Source organism: Larus michahellis, chromosome W (genome assembly GCF_964199755.1).
Source record: "Larus michahellis chromosome W, bLarMic1.1, whole genome shotgun sequence".
NCBI classification, from domain to species: Eukaryota; Metazoa; Chordata; class Aves; order Charadriiformes; family Laridae; genus Larus; species Larus michahellis.
This window is the reverse complement of record NC_133929.1, coordinates 22847340-22868204: the sequence shown is the minus strand read 5'-3', so window position 1 is coordinate 22868204 and position 20865 is coordinate 22847340. Positions and strand designations below refer to the sequence as shown.

Below are 20865 nucleotides of genomic sequence, written 5' to 3'. Positions count from 1 at the left end.
GCAAACACATCTGTAAATACTGTATTTCCCACACAATGTAGAGACAGTCAGTTATGAACACCTTAATGGCATCAGCATAAAGCTCTAAAATTTAACCTACCAGTTTCAGTTTGTCAGCTTGATCAGCAGGTAGTGCTTCACTACCATTCTGTAATAGATGGACAACAGTGTCAATGATAATTGGAATATCAAAACTTGCTTAAGCAAGCAACTTGCAGGCTTGAAAAAGCAAGTAATGGAAAGAGGAAGTATGAGGGAGATCACTACTTAATATTAGTTATGGAGACCCCTTTTACTCCCATTTCCAATGCAACTGGGCATCCGATGTTGCCTCCACAATGCTAGCAGAAAGTCAAAGCTAGTTTTATCACAGCAGCGTACCTAATCAAGTGAGGCCGAGTTGAAGTGACTTACTGCAGTCTTACTTGCTTCTTCACTCTAGAGAAGGCTTTTAGTACATAGATATCACAGAGAATATCCAAAGCCTCTTGCTTTGGAGAGCTTAACAGATCTAGGAAGTAATCAAACTGCTGGTACAACTACCAACCAATAGCCTCAATGATCCTGGCTCTAGACAGACCTCAGTGTCAAGTCTCACAAGAGCCCAAAAACCAAGCCAAAGCTGAAACAAGATTTATTTCTATGCAGACTAATTCAGTTTCTATAGCTTTACTTTCCTTTTTCTTGTCTTCCTCTTCCTTCTTCTTCATATTATATATTAGCTGGAAGAGGTCCTTAAGATCAACAACTAGAGGTTCAGCCTGAAAAAGAACGTAGATTTTAGGCCATGTACTACTTCACAGCTTGCTTCAATAGAAGTCCAGGGAGCAGCAAGCCAAACTTTCCTAAATGGTGCAACATCAAGGTTGAGATAACAGGAAAAGCAGAGTTTAAATGACCGTCTAGTCTCTGCATAAGAAAGCTTATAAAGAATTAAAGGGTAATGGGGCACATCCAGCTTAGAACTGTTGTTAACTCCTCAGGGAAAGTGACTGTACTTGTGCTAAGCCTGCCTTTTTTTTTTTTTTTTTTTCCTAAAAGCATGTAGCACAACATTTCATAAGTACATAGCAAGTCTGAATCATATTTCCTCAAAAGTGCAAAGAGTATCCAAACCCTCTGGTAGTCTCATGAGAAAAGCAATTTGTATCCCTCTGTTTTCTACCAACTCCAACGCTGAACCTGGAGAAAGCATCTATAGCTAGTACTACGTTTATTTTAAACACTATGCAAATGGTAAATCAGTGATGCAAGCATAAGGTAAGAATATCATCAAGTGTGTGGAGCAGACACCAGCTTTAAGTGATATCTGTATCAGAATAGACACTTAGTGTGAATTAGAAAGGCGCTGCATTCCCCGCACACCCATTAATGGGAACATTTTGAGTAGTTGCCGAGATAGTGGCAGGTTCAGCTACACTGATTTGGGTCTTTTGCTTGAGGCACATAGCAGCTGTGTTGGTGTGCAAGAGTAGGACAAGTCCTCCTCTTCAGGCACTAGCTTTAGCTCAAGCAGAGAATCTATTGAACAGATCTCACTGTTTACATGCGAGCATCATCCTCTCCTAATCAAGGGGTTTAGACATGCAACTGCAGGAAGAACCATTTCAAGAGTTATCACTTTTGACAAACAGTGCAGCTGCAGCAGTCTAGAGCTGGAGAAGTCCTTATCAGCTAGACAAGTTTGTGTTAAAAACAACTAGCAGCAAGTCAAAAGCTTTCTATGATTTGGCTAAGCTTATAGGCTGGCAAGCAGCACCCCATGGTGAAAAGCTCAGAGAACAGACCCCACTCCAGAGCACACACAGAAGGCTTTTGTACTTGATCTACAATTCCAGTGAAGCCAGTACAACACAAGACTTTGGTAAACTAATAAGACAGGCTTAGGAGAGGGTGTTACAGCTATTACTAGAGTAATAACATGCTCCAACAAGGAACCCTTAAGTCTCACCTATAGCAGGTCTGAAGCTGCCAACAGGACAGGCAGAGATATGCATGAGGAAATTACTAGCTTTGAATCCTTGGCTCTTCAAGTCATTTTAATGACTATTATAAAGACATCATAATGACAAGCTAATGATAAATATTCAACTGAAGTTCATGTCATTTAGGAAGTTGCATAATACTCAGCAGTAATTCCAAGTACTCGTTTCTAGTACTGCTTATGCATAGCTTCTCTTCATAGAGACAAACCCTGCATATGGGTTTCCCCCATGCAGAAATCCTGTAACAAAGATCAGAATCCCTCCCAGAAGTAACTCTAGGAGAACCAGACCTGCCATTCATTAGCCCCAGAAACTGTTACACAAGACAAAGCATCATGAGAACTAGACTAGTGCAGTTCTAGCATCTTTCCTGATAATTCTGAACAGAGCTCTGAATAGCTGACTCCAGAATTAGCATTCTCACTGACAGAAACAGGCCACTGTACAGAAAAGCCCATGATAACGGCTCCATCTCACTAATGACTTCCATGATGCATAGACATTAATGATTAATAAGATTAATGATAGTAAACAAGGCTACTCAGGGCTACTAACAAAACACTACACCCTTATCAGATATTAAGTGTTTATGCAATAGCATCACTCACAGCAAGGGAAAGAGGACTTCTGATCCATACCTGTTGTGCTGTTTTTATTGCAAAAAATTGGTGCTGGCCTTCTCCTCCGCAAATATAGCCAAAGGCACGATTGTCTGTTACATCCCAAGCAATAAAGGAGACTTTGTTTACTGGATGCTCATGTTCTATGACCTAGAATGGGGGGGGGGGGAATATTAGTTTAATTGCAGGAGACATAGCTGCTCTTCTCTATAGTTAGAATTAAGATTGTTAGAAAGCTCCAGTTCAAGACTCAGATTTATCAGGCTTTGACTAACCACAATAGAACATATTTATCTTTCTGTCAGGAGGCTTCAGCTTTACAACCTATTCCACAAGCCAGTTCTTATATGCAGATGGGGGGCACGATGCTGTTAATCTAGTTCACATTGGCTTAACTTCCAAGTGCCTTGCTTTAAGAATCCCTTTAAGGGAATGAGTCATATCTTACCCCAGTTTTCTCATCTATTATCTTGATACCAGAGAGGGAAACATTCACCCAGATCTTCTGTTTGTGTTGACCTTGGGAGCGGGCTGCCACTGCCATTCCCTGAAGAGGATGAATATCAGAGTATTGATGAGACTTCTGTTAGGTTGAGCTTTAACTTGTTTATTTACATTCCTCATGAGCCCATGACTGTGACTACTAGTGCTAATCTAGTTATTCCTATGCAACTGTACCATTAGAGCAGCATTCTTCTTGCAACATATGCCTGACTAGGTTAGAAGTGATACCTTAGGACTAGATTGTGTTTCCTCTGTAAATGTTTAGAAACTTTAAAGCTTCCTATCTTAGTTCACAAAACTGCTGCAGTAGCAGCATCCTTACCAGTTTTCATGGCCTGTTTGAAGCTATGCAAGGGTTCTACACTCCAGAAGTAATCATCTTTGTTACTGCAGGGTCTCATTTATTCTTTGGCTATATCTCTTGGTGTCACCATTGCCATAGGATGCCAACTTGTACTTTGAGTTCTTATGTTAAATTGCACAAGTTTCCCCCCCTCCCCACCCAAAACCCAAGCTCACTAGTTGTGATCAAGTTCATGCTAATAGCATCTATATTGAATGCCAACAAGAGACCCAAAGGAGTATTCTAAAGCCATTAGAGAAACACTGTCCTTTGATCAAAGGGGTTACAGCTTTAGAAGGAATGTCCATCTAGGATGGTGCTGTTATTTCTATGTTGCTATTAAGCTGTGTTTTAAGTTATGCCAAAGTGACCATTTGATCAGCTTTCCGAAGGCTATCCAGAAGATGTTCCTTATATGCTGGCTCAGGCTTTTACCTTCAGCTTCATCATTGAATCCTGGCTCATTTTGTCACCTCTTGCCTCTGGGACATCATCAATGCCAATGAGTTTAGCTTTGTATCTTACACCATCACCTTTGAATCTGGCCAAGAGAGATTCATCTGTCTTTTCTGGCCCTGGAGACAGAGAAAGGTTTACGGTTTGTGGGGTTTTTTTTGGTTGGGTTTTTTTTGTTTTAAGACAGAAATGTCTATGTTGTGGCTTTAAGAGGGTTTATATATATATAAAAAAATACATCATATTACTACATATTAAAACTGTCCCTTCACTATAACTGAATAACCACCTCAGTCCTTCTAGTAGTGCATGCACTGCAAGATAGTTACTCCTTTAAAGTTAGAGTGTTCTTACAGAACCTGGCCTCAGTTCAAAGAGTGGAGCCTAATGCTTAATATTTGGGGACTTCAAGAACAATCATTTGCCACATAAAAGACTAAAATATTTATAGGCAACAGCCAAGTAGATATAAGTGCTAAGCAACAACACCAAGCAAAGTAGCACTTCCCATGGCCATACAGGATGTTCAGTAAGTCTTTCAGATGTTAACCTCTAGTTCTGGCATAGTTAGATCTCTTCTTGGCATGTAAGAACCACCTAGTCCCTGTGCTAGAACTTTCTATCAGCACCATCATTTCTACAAGTCCTGGTACCCCCATCCCTGTAATCACTTGGTATTTTAGCTATATTTGCTACTTCCACTGTTACCACTACTTCTCAGAACTGCTTGGTTTTCTTTTCTGCATGCTCAACGTACTCAGAGTGTGTGCCTAAGTATGTACCTCTGTTTGAGGTAGTTACATTTATATGAACTAATCTATTAAAAATAATAATCTATTGTCTAATCTACAATAATTCTCATTAAATTAGTTTTCTAGCTTCTCCGGACTAGAATCTGTATCCAGCATGTCACTCCTTCTCTAGACTGAGGGGAGGAAGTAAGTTCAGGTTCAGACTGACAGCTATCAGAATGGTCCTGGGTCTGGTCACCTCCTCAGTAGGCTTTCATTTCTCCAGGCTTTTGGTGACTTAGCAGGCTCAGCAAACGAGTCATTTAACAAGTGGAAGTGAGAGCTTCAGAACTTAAAGCTAGAAAAAAAAACACCTTTCAAGCTAGAAGCCTACCATCTGGTTAGATTTCTTTTACTAGCTTATTTATTCACTCTTCCAGTCAGCTTGAAACCTCATAATTCTTTCAACTATGGTGAGAGAGTGATCTTAGTTTTAGGCACATGCAAAAGACTATGGAGACTGACTAGAGGAAGCATTCAAGAGGTAAGTATTCCTTACCTTTCTTTTTTTCCTTCTTTGGAGGTTGTGCTTTCAGTGGAGCCTGTTGCTCAGGCTGGCTGTTGATAGTAGCAGTTTCAGCTTCAGTAGACATGATGAGATGGTGGTCAGCTATGCTTACTGCAGTTTTCAAAAATCCAAACAACAATCAGTAGGAATGCATAATATTTTATGTTGAAGAATAAATATTCTCATTAGACCTGTTAGTTCATTATTTTTTTTTCTGCTGAACACTGAAGCCCACTAATACCTGAAGACATACTCTCTAAGAGCTGAGCTTTAGGACATTCTGCCTAGCTCCATGCTGGAAAGAAGAAACAGCAACCTCAAGGCATTGAGTTCTGCCTGTCAGTGATCCTGCTTCCCCAGTTTAGTTGGCAGAGCTACACCCAGCTTGTGTTATACAGCCATTGTAAGTATCTGACTCTGAAGTAAAGTTAAGGGGCAATAACAAACAAATAACCTAGAAAGGAGCAAATATACACAAGACAGATCTCACTTTGGCAATTGTAAAGTGTTAGAACTCCAGATGGACAGTTGTCATCTTAACACTCTAGCCATCCCTCCATTATTGCCATCTGCCTCCATCCCATGGAGGTCAGACTGCTTATTTGCATAGATCCAGAGAGCCACAAAACCCCAAGGTGGGGGAAGATGGTGTGGTGCTTGACCTTGGCTGGATGCCAGGTGCCCACCAAGCTGCTCCATCATTCCCCCTCATCAACTGGGCAGGGAAGAAAAAAATATAATAAAAGGCTCATGTTTTGAGATAAGGACAGGGAGACCACTCACCAATTACCGTCATGGGGAAAACAGACTATACTTGGGGAAATTAATTTAATTTATTACCAATCCAATCAGAATAGGGTAATGAAAAATAAAACCAAGTATTAAGAACACCTTCCGCCCACCCCTCCCTTCTTCCCAGGCTCAACTTCACTCCCGATTTCTCTACCTCCTCTCCCCAAGCAGTGCAGGGGGGCAGGGAATAGGATACTGTGGAGAAGCTCAGACTTATGTGTAAGACAGGGGTATTTGCAAGGATTCAGCCATTCTCAGTATTAACAATTCAGTTTGAGAAAGTTAATAACAGTTTTCTGGCTAGTTTACAGGACAAACTCTCCTATCTGAGGTCTAGCACAGCTCATCTCACCTGGTAATAGCTCATAGTACATGACAGTTATTCTTTGGGAAAACTCAGTATCTTTGAGATTCCTATATCTGGAGCAAGAGAATTAGCTGCTAAACTAAGAATGCAAGGATAGATAAAGGCTGCCTTAACACAAGTTTGTATTTTAAATAACTACTTCTTGACATCTTAGTTAAGCCACTAGACTAGCACAAAATCCCCTCAGGCTTTACTTTAAAAAATTTCACTAGGTCAGGGAACAACACATAGCTTGAGCTAGCAGTAATCTAGTCTGCTTGGGATACTAGAGAGTCTCAGCCACAACTAAATTTGGATTCTATGCTTTAGACCCAAGTTAAAGCTGTACTACAGTGCAAGGTATTTGTCAAACTTAAGTTTAGTTTTTCTTAATGGAAAGTGCAGTTCTTGCTCTTTCTTGGAGGCTTCCTTAGTCTTCCCTTAATCAGACTGCAGGAGTAAAGCAACAAGAAACTAGAACTGTTCTATTACACTTGAATTCTGAGTTTGTCTGAAAAGAGACAGACGGCAGTGTGGCAGGGTTAGAGATGCATGTGCTTTCATGCAGGGACAGTCATGCCTTCAGTTATACTGGCATAGTGAAGAGCAAGAACATTCCCACAGCAACTATGTCAGCAGACTGTTAAGTGATGCCTTTTGAATCTTCTCCATGTAGATAAGTCCATTGCTATCACCACAGCTTAATTACTTGCTATGCAATTTTATGGCCCATTTTAACTACTAAGCTAAATGCACTATTTCAAAAGTCTTAGACTACAGATTTCTGGATGTTGCTACCCTGGGAGAAGTGCCCTAAACTCTTGCCTATATCAGTAGATACAAACCACATTATGCTCACCCACTTTTAAGTTTACTCCAGAAAGGGCTTGTTAAGAGGCCACTAGTAGCATCTCCCTCCTTTCCTATAGGGACTATCCTGTGAAGAGTGAGTACTAATCACTCCTTAGGGGAAGACAATTTCAGGCCCTCAACACATCAGCCTTGAAGTATGTTCTGTTACCTACTATCTCAAGTCAGGCAACTCTCCATTCAAGCACTGTACTTAATTTCCACACATCTACCCTGGGAAAGTCAGTCTTAAGACTTTGGGCATACTACCCTCTTAGTGTCTTCTCTAAACTCCCTACAAGGAGAGCTGCTGGAAGTAACAAGACATCCTTGAAATAACTGTTTCTTAGCAAGAACTGAAGCACATGCCAAGCAATTCTGCTGAGCAACATTTAGTTTCCCTTAAGAGATGCTTTCACGATTATCCCTTATTTGAGCAAGGGGTGTCAACACAGTAGCTACCCTTAATGATTAGATTATTTTTTTTTTTGTCCTGTGCACAAGGGATTGAGAATCTTCATTATGGCTGTAGTCTGCCACAGGATTTAAAGACTGGACAATAATTGTCACCCAACAGACAGGGTTTTTTCCCCTTAGCAGACAAGGATAATTGCTTTAATGTTGATGAAAGGCTGCCTGAGAAGACAATAGACTGAAAAAAGTTTAGTTTATCTGTCTTGCCTCTGACATCTGCTCAGCACTCTAATACTTTGTCCTTTTCACAGCCCATGCTCCTCCTTTGTCCCTTGACACTACAAGTACATGATTCAGATTAAAGAGTTATTGGATGTAAATATTAACATCAAATTAGAATCTGAGAGGGCAGGAGAAGACAAGAGAAGCTTTTACTGCCAAGTGCAATATAGCCTGTTCGGATGAAGCAGTAACCAGAAGCACAGCAATAGTTCAAGTGCTGAACATGCTTCCAAGGCAGGTGGTCGTCATCCATGCCCTGCGTCTGTCCCACCCCACCCCACAGCCCCCCCCCTTCTTGAAGAAGTAGTCAGGTTCTTCTGGTTATATCAGGACCTGCACAATATATTCTCTAGCCATCAAGTTCTTGTCTATCAACTTTCTGAAAACAGCTCTTCTGTCCAGATGTCCACCTGAGTGAACTCAACACTTCATTTTTTTTCAGGTTGAAGAAACAGACTAAAAGCTATCAGCAATACATAAAATGACTAGCAAGAGTCAAAGCTGTAAAGCCAGATACATTTACCAATAATGGAAAACCTTGACTAGCAGGATTCCACCCACATTAGAAGTACAATAGTGCATTTGTGTGAGCCCCTGTATGACTGACTGACATTTGCATCTAACAAATCCCCATGTGCATAACTGGCTAACACATTTCTGCCTAGTTCCTGCTGCAATGATAGTGCCCCAAAGAGCCTTGAGAAGCACTAGGCATGCATTAATGAATCAAAATCATAAACATGCTATTTAGACCTTTACTTTTTAAACAGGGTCATTCATACTGAGGAGTCGAATAAGATAGCATAAGTGTTGTTTCATTACTAGAATCTGACAGCCTCCGAGTTCAAGTTAAATAAACCTTCTATAACATGACACAAGATTACTATGATTTCAATAGAAAATTCCAGCTGCTTGCTCTGATGCAAGCACTACCAATAATTTGTCTCCTCTATGATTAATAGACTCATAGAACAGTTTGGGTTGGAAGGGACCTTTAAAGGTGACCTAGTCCAACCTCCCCTGCAATGAGCAGGGACATCTTCAACTAGATCAGGTTGCTCAGAGCCCTGTCCAATCTGACCTTGAATGTTTCTAGGGATGGGGCATCTACCACCTCCCTGGGCAACCTCTTCCAATGTTTCACCACCCTCATTGTTTACAATTTCTTCCTTATGTCTAGTCTGAATCTACCCTCTAAGTTTAAAACCATTATCCCTTGTCCTATCACTACAGGCTCTGCTAAAAACTCTGTCCCCATCTTTCTTATAAGCACCCTTTAGTACTGAAATGCTGCAATAAGGTCTCCCCGGAGCCTTCTCTTCTCCAGGCTAAACAACCCCAACTCTCTCAGCTTGTCCTCATAGGAGAGGTGTTCCATCCCTCTGATCATTTTTGGGGCCCTCCTCTGGACTTGTTCCAACAGGTCCATATCTTTCCTGTGCTGAGGGCTCCAGAGCTGGACACAGTACTCCAGGTCAGGTCTCATGAGAGTGGAGTAGAGGGGCAGAATTACCTCCCTCGACCTGCTGGCCATGCTTCTTTTTTCATGCATCCCAGGATACGGTTGACCTTCTGGGCTGTAAGTGCACATTGGTGGCTCATGTCCAGCTTTTCCTCCACCAGTACCCTCAAGTCCTTCTTGGCAGAGCTGCTCTCAATCCCTTCATCCCACAGCCTGTATTGATACTAGGGGGTTTCCCCAACCCAGGTGCAGGACACTGCGCTTGGCCTTGTTGAACCTCATGAGGTTCAAATGGGCCTACTACTTGATCTTGTCCAGGTCCTTCTGGATGGCATCCTGTCCCTCAGGCATGTCAACCACAGCACTCAGCCTGGTGTCATCTGCAAATTTGCAGAGGGTGCGCTCGATCCCAGCTGTCTATGTCATTGATGAAGATGTTAAACAGTACTAGTCCCAATACAGACCCCTGTGGGACACCAATCATCACCAATCTCCATCTGGACATCAAGCCACTGACCACTACCCTCTGGATGCAACCATTCAACCAATTCCTCATCCACTGAACAGTCCACCCATAAAATCCATATCTCTCCAGTTTAGAGAAAAGGGTGTTGTGGGGGACCATGTCAAAGGCCTTGCAGAAGTCCAGATAGACAATATCCATAGCTCTTCCCTTGTCCACTGATGCAGTCACTCCATCACAGAAGGCCACTAGGTTGGTCAGGCAGGACTTGCCCCTGGTGAAGCCATGCTGGCTGTCTCGAATCACCTCCCTGTCCTCCATGTGCCTTAGCATAGCTTCTTGGAGGATCTGTTCCATGATCTTCCCAGGCACAGAGGCAAGGCTGACAGGGCAGTAGTTCCCAGGGTCCTCCTTTCTACCCTTTTTAAAAATGGGTGCGATGTTTCCCTTTTTCTAGTCATCAGGGACTTTTCAAATATCATGGAGAGTGGCTTGGCAACTACGTCAGCCAATTCCCTCAGGACTCTGGGATGCATCTCGTCAGGTCCCATAGACTTCTGTATTTTCAGGTTCCTCAGGTGGTCTCAAACCTGATCTTCTTACAGTGGGAGGGACTTTGCTCCCCCAGTCCCTGCCTTGCAGTCCATGCACTCGAGAGGTGCGGGGAGAGAGGTTGCCAGTGAATACTGAGGAAAAAAAAACAAAAACAAACCAACCAAACAAAAAAAACTGTTGAGAACCTCAGCCTTCTCCTCGTCTGTTGTTACCAGTTTGCCAGTCTTGGTCATCGGGGGGTACACTTTCTTTGACCTTCCTTTTCTGATTGACATACCTGTAGAAGCCCTTCTTATTCTTTGGGTCCCTTGCCAAGTTCAGCTCAAGACGTGCCTTGGCCTTCCTGACCCCATTCCTACACAACCAGGCAGCATCCCTATACTCTTCCCAGGATACCTGTCCCTGCTTCCACCGCCTGTGCATTTCCTTCTTGCCCTTTAGTTTGACCAGCAGGTCTTGACTTATCCATACCAGTCTCTTGCCTTTCTTTCCTGATTTCTTACACCTGGGGATCGAGAGCTCTTGCACTCTATGGAAAGCATCCTTAAAGATCTGCCAGCTCTGTTCTGCTCCCTTGCCCCTGAAGGCAGTTTCCCAGCGGGTCCTATTAACTAACTCCTTGAAGAGTTGGAAGCTCGCTTTCCTAAAATTCAGGGTCCTGACTTTGCCTGACCCATATCCCTCAGGACTGCAAACTCCACCAGTGCATGATCACTACAGCCCAAGCTGCCTCCAATCTTGACATCACCAATTAGTTCACTTGCGTTGGGGACCATCAGGCCCAGTAACACATCCCCTCTGGTAGGGCTGTCTATTACCTGTCTTAAGAAGTTATTCTCAGTGCATTACAGGGGTCTCCTGGATTGCCTGCAGCTCACTATGCTACTTTTCCAGCAGATATCAGGGTCATTGAAGTCCCCCAGAAGGACAAGAGACTGTGAGCACTATGCCTCCTGTAGCTGGAGTAAGGAGACTTCATCAATAGGCTCCCCTTGATCAAGCGACCTGTAGTAGACACCAACCACAAGGTTCCCTTTGTTGCCTCAGTCTCTAATTCTTACCCATAAGCTTTCAACCTGCTCGTGACTATTCTTCAGAGACAGCTCTTCACACTCTATCTATTTCTTGATGTAGAGGGCAACCCCTCCACCTCTCCTTCCTCACCTGTCCCTTCTGAACAGCTTGTAGCCATCAATAGCCACAATCCAGTCTTGTCCAGTTGTCCCACTAAGTTTCAGTAATGGCAACTAGGTTGTAGCTTTCTAGCAGCACAGTGGCTTCCAGCTCCTCCTGTTTGTTGCCCATGCTGCATGCATTGGTGTAGAGGCACTTGAGCTGGGCTGTCAGCCACATCACCTTCTTAGAGGAACTCCTTAAATCCTTTGGGGTATTTCACTGGTGTATCCCTCTTGGCTCCTATTACCTCAGGAGCCCCTGGTTCATCTCTGTAAGACTTCAAGTGTGCTCCAGTGTACTCAGCACATCTCAGAGCAACAGGCTGAAGGCCCTCACTTAGGACCCCATCCCTTTAACCATTGCCTGTCATCCCACAGCTTGTCACAGGCAAGCCTGATATTGCCCCCCCTCAAGCCTAGTTTAAAGCTCTGTCAATGAGCCCTGCTGGCTCGTGAGCAAATATCCTCTTCCCCCTTTGAGAAAGGTGAACCCCATGTGACACTAGCAAGCCTGGTGCCATGTAGGCCATCCCATTATTGAAAAACCCAAAACTGTGGCAGTGACACCAGCCACAGAGCCATGTATTAATAAACTGAGCTTGTCTGTTTCTTCTAGTGTTGCTGCCCACAACTGGAAGGAGAGAAGAACAACCTGTGCTCCAGATTCCCTTACCAAACATCCCAAGGCCCTGAAGTCTCTTTTGATCCCCCTTGGACTATACATTGTGGCTTCATTGCCACCCACATGGAAGAGCAGCAATGGGTAATAGTCCAAGGGCTGTAGCAGGCTAGGAAGTTTCCTGGTGATGTCCTTATCCTGGGCCCCAGGGAGACAGCAGACTTCCCTAATGAGGAGGGTCTGCCCAGCATATTGGACCCTCTGTTTCCCCTCAGAATGATGTACTTTAAGAAGGTAGAATGTACTTTTAAAAAGATAAAATATATTTTAGAAGGTAGAATCTCTCACTAAGTAAGAACAAAGAGCTGTAAAAAGGTCACAAGGCCCTGTGAAACCAGACACTTGGTATAAACAATAAATGCCTTGCTAATGAATATACCCTTGAAGCAGAACAGAAGGCTGATAACAAGGGAACATCCCTCTACAGGAAGCACCAAAACCAGCTGAAAAACATACAGCTTCTGGATAAGGCATAAAGTCAACAAAAATTTGCAGTAACTGGGGGAAAGGTAAAGGTGGCAGTGGGAGATCATGACCACCAACTCAATTAGAGACTGAATTGGACTACCCTCCCCACAGTGCTGGAGCACTCACACATCAATTAAAGGACCTTGTAACTTTAAATGAAAGTGAGAGACTGTACTAACCAATAGAAATTGTTAAGATAAGGTACAAGCGATAATTATAATTAAGGGTGTGTATTTCTGTGTTTTGAGCCATATAAATATTCCTAAGAGTTTTTAGGCTGATGTGCTAGCTTTGTGGATTACCACCTAGCATCCATCTCTGCAGAAATGAAATAAATAGATAATACCTCTACTCTGTGTGTATATTGGCATCTGCACACCGGGTAAACAACCCCACTTTGGGACAACAAGGAGGGAGTTGCCTACAACTACAACCTGTCTTTTCTTCCTCGTGGTGGTGGTCATGATACGTGGGGTAGGCCTTTCTGACCTTGGCAGCACCTCTGGTGAAGATGGACTATCATTCACATTATCATCCATTGACTGGCCTTCCACATCTAGAGCCTCATACCTATTGTACAGAGGCACCTGGAAAGGCAAGGAGAGGGTTTGCCTGCTGCCCCAAGAGTGGACCTGCCTCCGTTCACTCTTCTCCTTTAAGCTACTGCCTTCAGCCCGGCAGGGGAAAGGATACAGAATCCCCTTGGTCTTGTTTTTATCTGGTGGCTGTTCCCATTTCTCCCTCAGAGAGGGTAGAGCATGGTTTCACCAGTCTATCTCTTTCTCAGACTCCTTGATGCTCCTTAACCTTTCTACTTCCTCTCATAGCTCTGCCACCAGGCTGAGCAGATCATCCACCTGGTCACACCTCACACAGCTGTTCTCACTACTGCCATCTGTTACCAGTGAGAAGCTCTGGTACTCCCTGCAGCCCAGACCTGGATGACTGCATGTTTTCATGGGAGCTCTGTCTGGGTTGCCACATCCTTTCTGCCAAGTACAGAGGATATGGCTTTCTGCCAGGTGGATACCATAGCTGTGCTCCTTCTGAGATGGTGATGACCACCAATCAAACTCACCTCTTGAGGTGGTAGGATGACTACACCCTTCCTCCATGCTCTGCCATGCAAACTGCCATGCCACACCCTGTTTGTCTGCTCTGTTCACCAGTGCTCCTGGTCACTAGTGCTCCCCAGGTTGCTTTTTATAAGCAGGAGGTGGGTCACAATTGCTCTGGCAACACCCAAGCCTCATCAGCATCCCCCACGAGATCTGCTGACTCCTGTTAGGTCTCTCCACTGCCCCAGCATTTCCCTACCTCAGGAAAAAACCCTGTACACCAAGATCTGCCACTCCGATGCAGGTCAGACTGGCCCCAGAGCAGCTCCCCCCAGCAACTCAAATTAGTCTGTTAAGAACTAGCATAGTCAGTGACTAATACACATGAAAGATATTAGCCTTACCTACAGGTAGGGTTATATCTGATATATATTGTTCACACTAATACCTAAACAAGTATCTGCTTGAAGACAAGTGGTGGAAGAATTCATAGATAGCTTGGGAACTGTTCCCCTACAGTTTATGCCATGCCTGGAATGCAAGAACAACATCACTTGCCAGAAAGTTGATTAAATACAGGCTCTTATTCTGCCATGTCTAACCCAAGCCCCTGTGTTTAGTCTTGTAAGAGACAACTGAAAAGGATGTTGACCTACCTTACCTGACAAGTGAAGCTATCTATCATTCCCTCAATCAGTAAGGTCTAGATTAACAATGCCCCCACCACTCAGTTTCTCCTGTGATTTCCTGATAGCGGGGAAACCAAGATCGGTGTTTTTAACTTAAGTTAAAAAAAACTATTCAGGTCATAGGTAGTTAGAAACACAATTTGTTGTTAACAGATCATTTGCTTGGTATCATGGCCTTGGTTAAGTCAGACACTTGGCCTGCTGGCCAGAGTATTTCCAGATTAACAGTATTTTACTTTAGGGAGCTGCCCCTACTTCTTTCATGCAACTTCCTTTAAGCCCTGTTTGATGTCCTCTCACCTAGAAGAGTATGGATCGATACTTTGCAGAGGTATTAAGGCAGCCTTATGCCAAGGGCTTCCTCTACCAACAGGAATACTCTTTTGGAATAAACTACAGCTGTACTTACATATTGGAGAATAGAGCATGTAGTCCAGCTGTCTTGATCATATACAGCCAGTAATGAGAAACAGGGAAGGGTGACATTCATCTACTTAGCAGGATAGAAGTATGATAACAGACACCTCAGGGAATACCTCCTTCATGCTGCTCCCTTTCCCCCAGTACCTACTGTGAAGTATATAGAGATTTTATTACTCTAGTCAGTCATGTCAGCTACAGTTGTTGGCATGTACCATTGCTGGTACAGGATCATGCCTGTGAACCACTACCCAGACATCTTACCATTTCAGTCTATTTGCCAACTGTTATTTCATCAGTTGAACAGAACAGTTATCATCAGTGCATCCATCTCCTGACCTGTTTGGGTTTTAGCAAGAACATAGAAATTTAAACTAAGTTCCTAGAAGTGCTTTCTGCACACTTGAATCACAGCCAAGCTAACATCACTAAGTTAACAGCTGAAACTGAACAGATTTCTCAGTTCAAGTGGTGCAATTGAACCAGTACTTTTTACCATTGTACTATGCTTTTGAGCACATCATTACTGATGATATTATTAGTTACTTTTCAACCCAGCTACCACAGTAGCTCTGTTTTGGATTCCCCACACACACACTTGTCATGGGAATCAATACAGCTGTTGCAGGACTATTAGAACAGAGGTCTCGGGAGAAGTCCTGACTAGTTTTAAACAAGCTGGTATGATATAAATATCTTGGTATGAGATAAATTAGCAACTGTTGCCCTCTGCTTACTTTTAAGGAAGAAAGGGAAATGCTCTTCATGTGCTATTGCTATCTGGTTCCCTGAAGACTTCATCTCAAGCTGATGGGAACTAGCACTGCCGTAGTACGTTTGATAGACAAGAGTTATTCTTCAACCAGGCACTTCAGTGTCCAAAAGTAGCGTCCAGACACCTAGCTAGTCTATCTCAACTTATGAGTTGTTCCAGGAATAACTCAGCATCTTGCAGCAAGTCTTGGTAGCAGTCTTTCCAACCTTTGTGTTCAGCATTTAGCATACCAACCTATTAGTTCATTTCTCAGATTAAGAAACCCATTCACTCATAGCACCAGCAATACCAGCATCTTAACTCCAGATTCTTCTTTTACAAAGATTAATAGATACTCTAGTATGCTCTTTCTTGTTAGAGAGCTATTCAGTTAGTAACACAGGTTTATGCTTAGATTATATAGTTAGATTATCCACTAGAAGTTTCTTCATATCAGTCTTCCAGAAAGACAGCATGCTTTGCACCTTGCTAAGGGGCCACTCCTCTATATCACTTACTCCAGTCTCCAGTGCTGAAGCCCTATAAGTCAGTGGCTCCGGAGCCAGAGTTCAGTTGTCTGTTGTAGCTATTGCTCAGGAAAGTATCACCTGCCTACTCACAGGATGAGGCATCTCAGGCCATGTGCCTGCAGTGCCTACCACTCAGTCTTCTGTCAGTACTACTTGTTGAGACTCACTGGATATACAAAACAACCTGGAGGCAAAGTAGTTGTTAATCAATGCACCTAGTGTTTACTCAGATACAAACTAGAGTTTGAACTAGACAACAGCTCAAACACTTCACTTCCAACTGTACTCCTAACTCCCTCCCCACCTAGAAGGGCTGTTTCTGATCTTACTAGTTAGTACAGCAAAGGACTCCTGCCAATAGCCATGCTTTTCACACACACCCCACCCCCCCTCCCTCAGAGCAGGAGCTTGACACATATTGAAGCTGTTATCATAGGTTATTTCAGCTGCATGCTGTTAACTGTCCAGTGCTGGCAGAGTTATCTCTCTTTGCAGTTTGGGTGTGTGCAAGCTGTACTAAGAGAGACTGCATATGTTCTGCAAAGCCTATGCAGAACTAAGTGTTCTCTAACTGTTCACAAGTGTATCTGCATGAGAAACAGGCTTTTGCTATATTATTCTTTGAGTTCACCCAACTTAAAACCATGTAGTCATTACCATAGTATCAAGGTACTGCAGTTTGCATACCCAGAAGGTGCTTACCCAGCCTGATGATACCATGAGCAGTCAGAAGTGTGCCCTTAAACATTTGTTTCAGCAGTATTTGAAGAACCCTCTACCTAGCCCCCAGCTACTTGCTACCCTCTGGTTATATAAGCTGTTATAGCAGCCATTGATCACAAGAGTCACTCCTTTCTCTTAACAGATGCAAGTTACATTCCCGATGTGTTAATAGAAGGCTGACGATTCTGTTTGCACCTTATGAAGGCAGGTTCTTCTACAGCAGTTTCAATCCTCAGGTAGTATCGAGCATACTGCTTAACACAAGGGTTACTCTTGCCTTCAAGATCAGTCATTACCAAGGGCCCCAGCTCTCCCCTGTACGTGGAGCAAGAAAGGCTATGAATAACTAAACAAGAGGCAAATCTAGAAATGCAGTACAGAAATATCTATACCAGAGGTAAAAAAGAATCTAACCATGATTTTCAGAGCTCCACTGCAGCTTCTTCAGTAGCTGTCCTGCTGAACAACTAGTCAAGTTTCACAGATTACTCTTCTGCAGTAAGTTTCCCTATTGTAGTTACATTTGACATACATTAGAGAAAGTTTACATTATTGCTCCTAAATCCAGACTCTGAAATAATCTTGACCAGGCTCCTTCTAGCTTTCCATCTCTGATGGTCTTGATATCAGATTATGTGGATGTCCCCATCCATCAGAAGCATACAAGGACAAGTGTCGGCCTTCCATTCTGCTCTAGAGTTTACCTTCCATCAGCCAGGCTAGCAGCTGTTTGCAGCTAGATCTGCTATTCAAGCTACTAGAAAACTACTTCTTACTCATATAGTGACCTGTGTGTCCTCCTTTAAAGCACAAATAACCCTGTTTTGAGGGAGCACAGAAGATAGTCTGTAAGGTAGAAATGCAGGTTGCAATATTAACACTACATCCTTAGTTTTCCCAACTTGTCCTGTCCCTTCCTAAGGAAGAAAGTCTCATCCCCAAGTGTTTTAGTCATAGGGCCTTAGTTCTCATAGGAGGAGACTTACAGTTGTGACACATCAGCATTAAGAGTTCAGTATACTCTGCTAGAGGAGCCAGTTCCTAGCTGACATCATCATGAAGCCTCCTGAATGCCAAGGTAAAGGTCTATTATCCTGTCTCAGGCCTACATGTTTTCTTCAAGAGATAATCCTCATTAAGCATTTCACTTATCTTATTGCTTAAAGATGCAACACAAAATGACAGAGCAGCAGAAAATTCAGCTCCAAAGCCAATAGTCTATCCTTAACTAGCCCTGTAATGTCTGAGCTTTGAACTTTAAGGTAACATGCACCAGCTATGAAGCTTTATTAGAAGCTTTTAAAAACCCACAAGATAGTTGGGAGTAAAGGACTGCAGGGCTTTTCAGCTGAAACACTTAATCCTTAAGCACTTCATAGCATTTGCAAGGCACATCCTTTCAGCAGGGGGGGAACTGGAATGGTCTATGTCCCTATCAGCCAGGGCTTACATGAGTTAGATGGAAGAAGATGCTCTGTTCAGCACTCATCTGCCTAGCTTATATAAACAAGCTAATCCTGTTGAAACTGGTACCTCTTGTTTATTGACTGGGCCTGCCACTATGCTTCAGCCAGCTTAATAACCCTGAGACCCCTGAACCCAGATACAGCCTCAAAACCAGGTTCGTTTTTGTCAGTTACAGTACTTAGACACCTTATTCTATTTGATCCTTCTAACATAACCCCAAGTTGTATTTCTGTGTAGTCCATACTGAGGCAGGGGAGTAGTGGCTTATTCTTGGTTGTGTTTCACTGCAGAAGCTCATTAAGACCTCTTCAGATTCCTACTCCAAGATTTCCCAGGGATGGGTGTGTGTGTCTTTATTCTACTAGTAATCCCTTAGTCTACATGCAAGAACTAGGGTTTTCCTCCAACATCCTTGCAGATTACAAGGTACCGTCATGCTATTTCTTCATCATTTCTTTTGACAGAATCTAGCCATCAAGCAGGATTTATACCTTCAGTACTGTTTCCAGAGGAAGCTGGCTTTCTCTGGATATGAAATTTATTGCTTCATTGTCCAAGCAACTTCTTGTTTCTGAAGTGCTCACATATTGCTAGCCTTGCTGAATAAAGTCCACAAGCATTCCCCAAGAACTGGGTTAACCCAGCAAGCCACACAAACATCCTACCAGTGTAAAGGTCACCAGGAGAAAAGAGCATCAAAAGGAGGAAAAAAAACACCTGTAGGTTTGGCAACAATACTCAGCGACTACAGCATATTATGTGCTTTTATTTACTTCATATCTCAAGCTGTCATTTTTATCCTAAACATCCTGTCCAGACACCAGCCCTTGACTCCCCCTTCCTTGACACTAAGTACATTTATTTGCTTTTGCATGAAGACAAAAATTTAAGAGCTCTTTTTGCCACCCTTTGCATCTATCATATTCACCTGTTTCAAGTGCTTCTTTCCATATCTGCTCATGAAGTAAAGGCCTTAAGCAAGAAGTATATCCATAGCTGCTACTGGTCTCTAGTGTCTAATAATAGGGTTATGCAGGCACTTTGACAAGTAATACTCTTCTCAATGAGAAAGTGGGTTGTGTACTGCAGATGTATAGAGATGCTTAGAAACACAGCAGAAAACACATTAGAACGGATAACCATCTCTACCTTCACAAGAGGAAGCTGATGCCAGATTTTTGGCATTTGACCCATCCTTCCAGCTGATAGTGCTGAGCACAACTGCTGGTACTCAGCCAATAGCTTTGTTTGAAGTAAAAGCACAATAGATGAGAAGTATCATAAGACACAGGACTATCAGAGTAGCACTCATGATTCTCTCAGTCTCCCATCTGCAGTGACAAGCACAAAAGACCCTGTTAGATTCCCCCTCAGCAGAACCATCTCTTTATTTAAGACTTGGAGCACCTGGCATTCACTCCACTTTACCCTGAACCTTCCTAAACTAGCAGACTTCATGACTTTGAGTAAAGCCTCTGTTTTGATGATTCACCTGACATTCATTTAGTCCTCACATACTCTTTACTATTTCTACCACTGAGTTCTCCTCCTCCAAATGCAAACTCTAGTGAGTTACTATCAGTAGAAATTTACGCTTTAGGCTTGACCATGTCCTTGGACCATTCAGGGAATTTTGGAAGCCCAATTATGCCTCAAGAGTAGTTCTGGCGGATGTGACTGCAGTGATTCTTTAAACATACATGGTGGATTACTCCCTTAGACAATCCCCTTCTCAGTTTAAAAGATTTCCTTCGGTATCTGATTCACCCCTCTGGTTAACTACCTACTGCTTCACCCACCTCCTGGAAGGTCCTATAATCACCTAATGGAAACTGATCTGAAGGCCTACTAGCATTATAACTGCCAACAGGTCACTATCAGACACTAGGACACACTTTCAATTTATTAGTGGCTGATAAGTCTTCACAGACAGCTAGAATACATAGCTTCATAATTACTTTTCTCTAATTGAATCTGCATCTCTATTGTAATAAATAGAATCATGTTTGTTAACCAAATCAGGCTTTCTTAAAGGCTGGTGAAAACTTACACTGTTTCGACTCTTCACATACTTAAATCGCAGGCATCCAGCGTGTTATCTGGTGCACTTTGATACCTCAAGGCCTAAATCACAGGCATCTGGTGTGTTTTAACACTTCAAAGGGAAGAGCTAAGTTGTGAGATAAGCTGAAAAGAGTCTCCCCAAGGACACTGATAAAGATGAGGAGCCTTCAGCCTCACGACCATCAGGAGGCGGGACAAGACCGACCCCCTAGCAACACGTCGCTCAGACACGGAATATACCAGGATTGACACATATACGGGAACCAGAAGAGTATATATAATCAACTACTTTCGGGAAGGGGGTGTGCGCCGTTGGCGGAGCAAAGACTCCCCAGCCGCCCAGCGCTGTTTTGCTTGTTGCCGCTTGCTTAATAAACTAATTTGATTAATTGGACTGGTTCCTGTCAATTATTGGGCCTCAATCTATAACATCTATTTTGCCTATCTACACAGGAGTTCCCATTCCTA

The 20865-nt window shown here is 43.0% G+C and overlaps 1 protein-coding gene across 10 annotated transcripts in view; it reads right to left on the bottom strand.

Annotated features, from left to right (window-relative positions):
- LOC141735536 (disabled homolog 2-like) overlaps nt 1–20865 on the bottom strand; it is a 31880-nt gene that overhangs the window by 9627 nt on the left and 1388 nt on the right. For 9 of the 10 annotated variants that reach the window (XR_012584772.1, XR_012584773.1, XR_012584774.1 and 6 more), the window contains exons 2-7: nt 5199–5318; nt 3888–4027; nt 3054–3152; nt 2624–2755; nt 680–761; nt 101–150 (exon numbers count right to left, since the gene is read on the bottom strand). Coding sequence is in view for 7 of the 10 variants with exons in the window: in XM_074568495.1 (XP_074424596.1) it covers nt 101–150; nt 680–761; nt 2624–2755; nt 3054–3152; nt 3888–4027; nt 5199–5292 (597 nt within the window). In the remaining 3 variants the exon portion in view is untranslated. The remainder of the gene's footprint in view (nt 1–100; nt 151–679; nt 762–2623; nt 2756–3053; nt 3153–3887; nt 4028–5198; nt 5319–20865) is intronic. The other variant, XM_074568500.1, reaches the window with a different exon arrangement.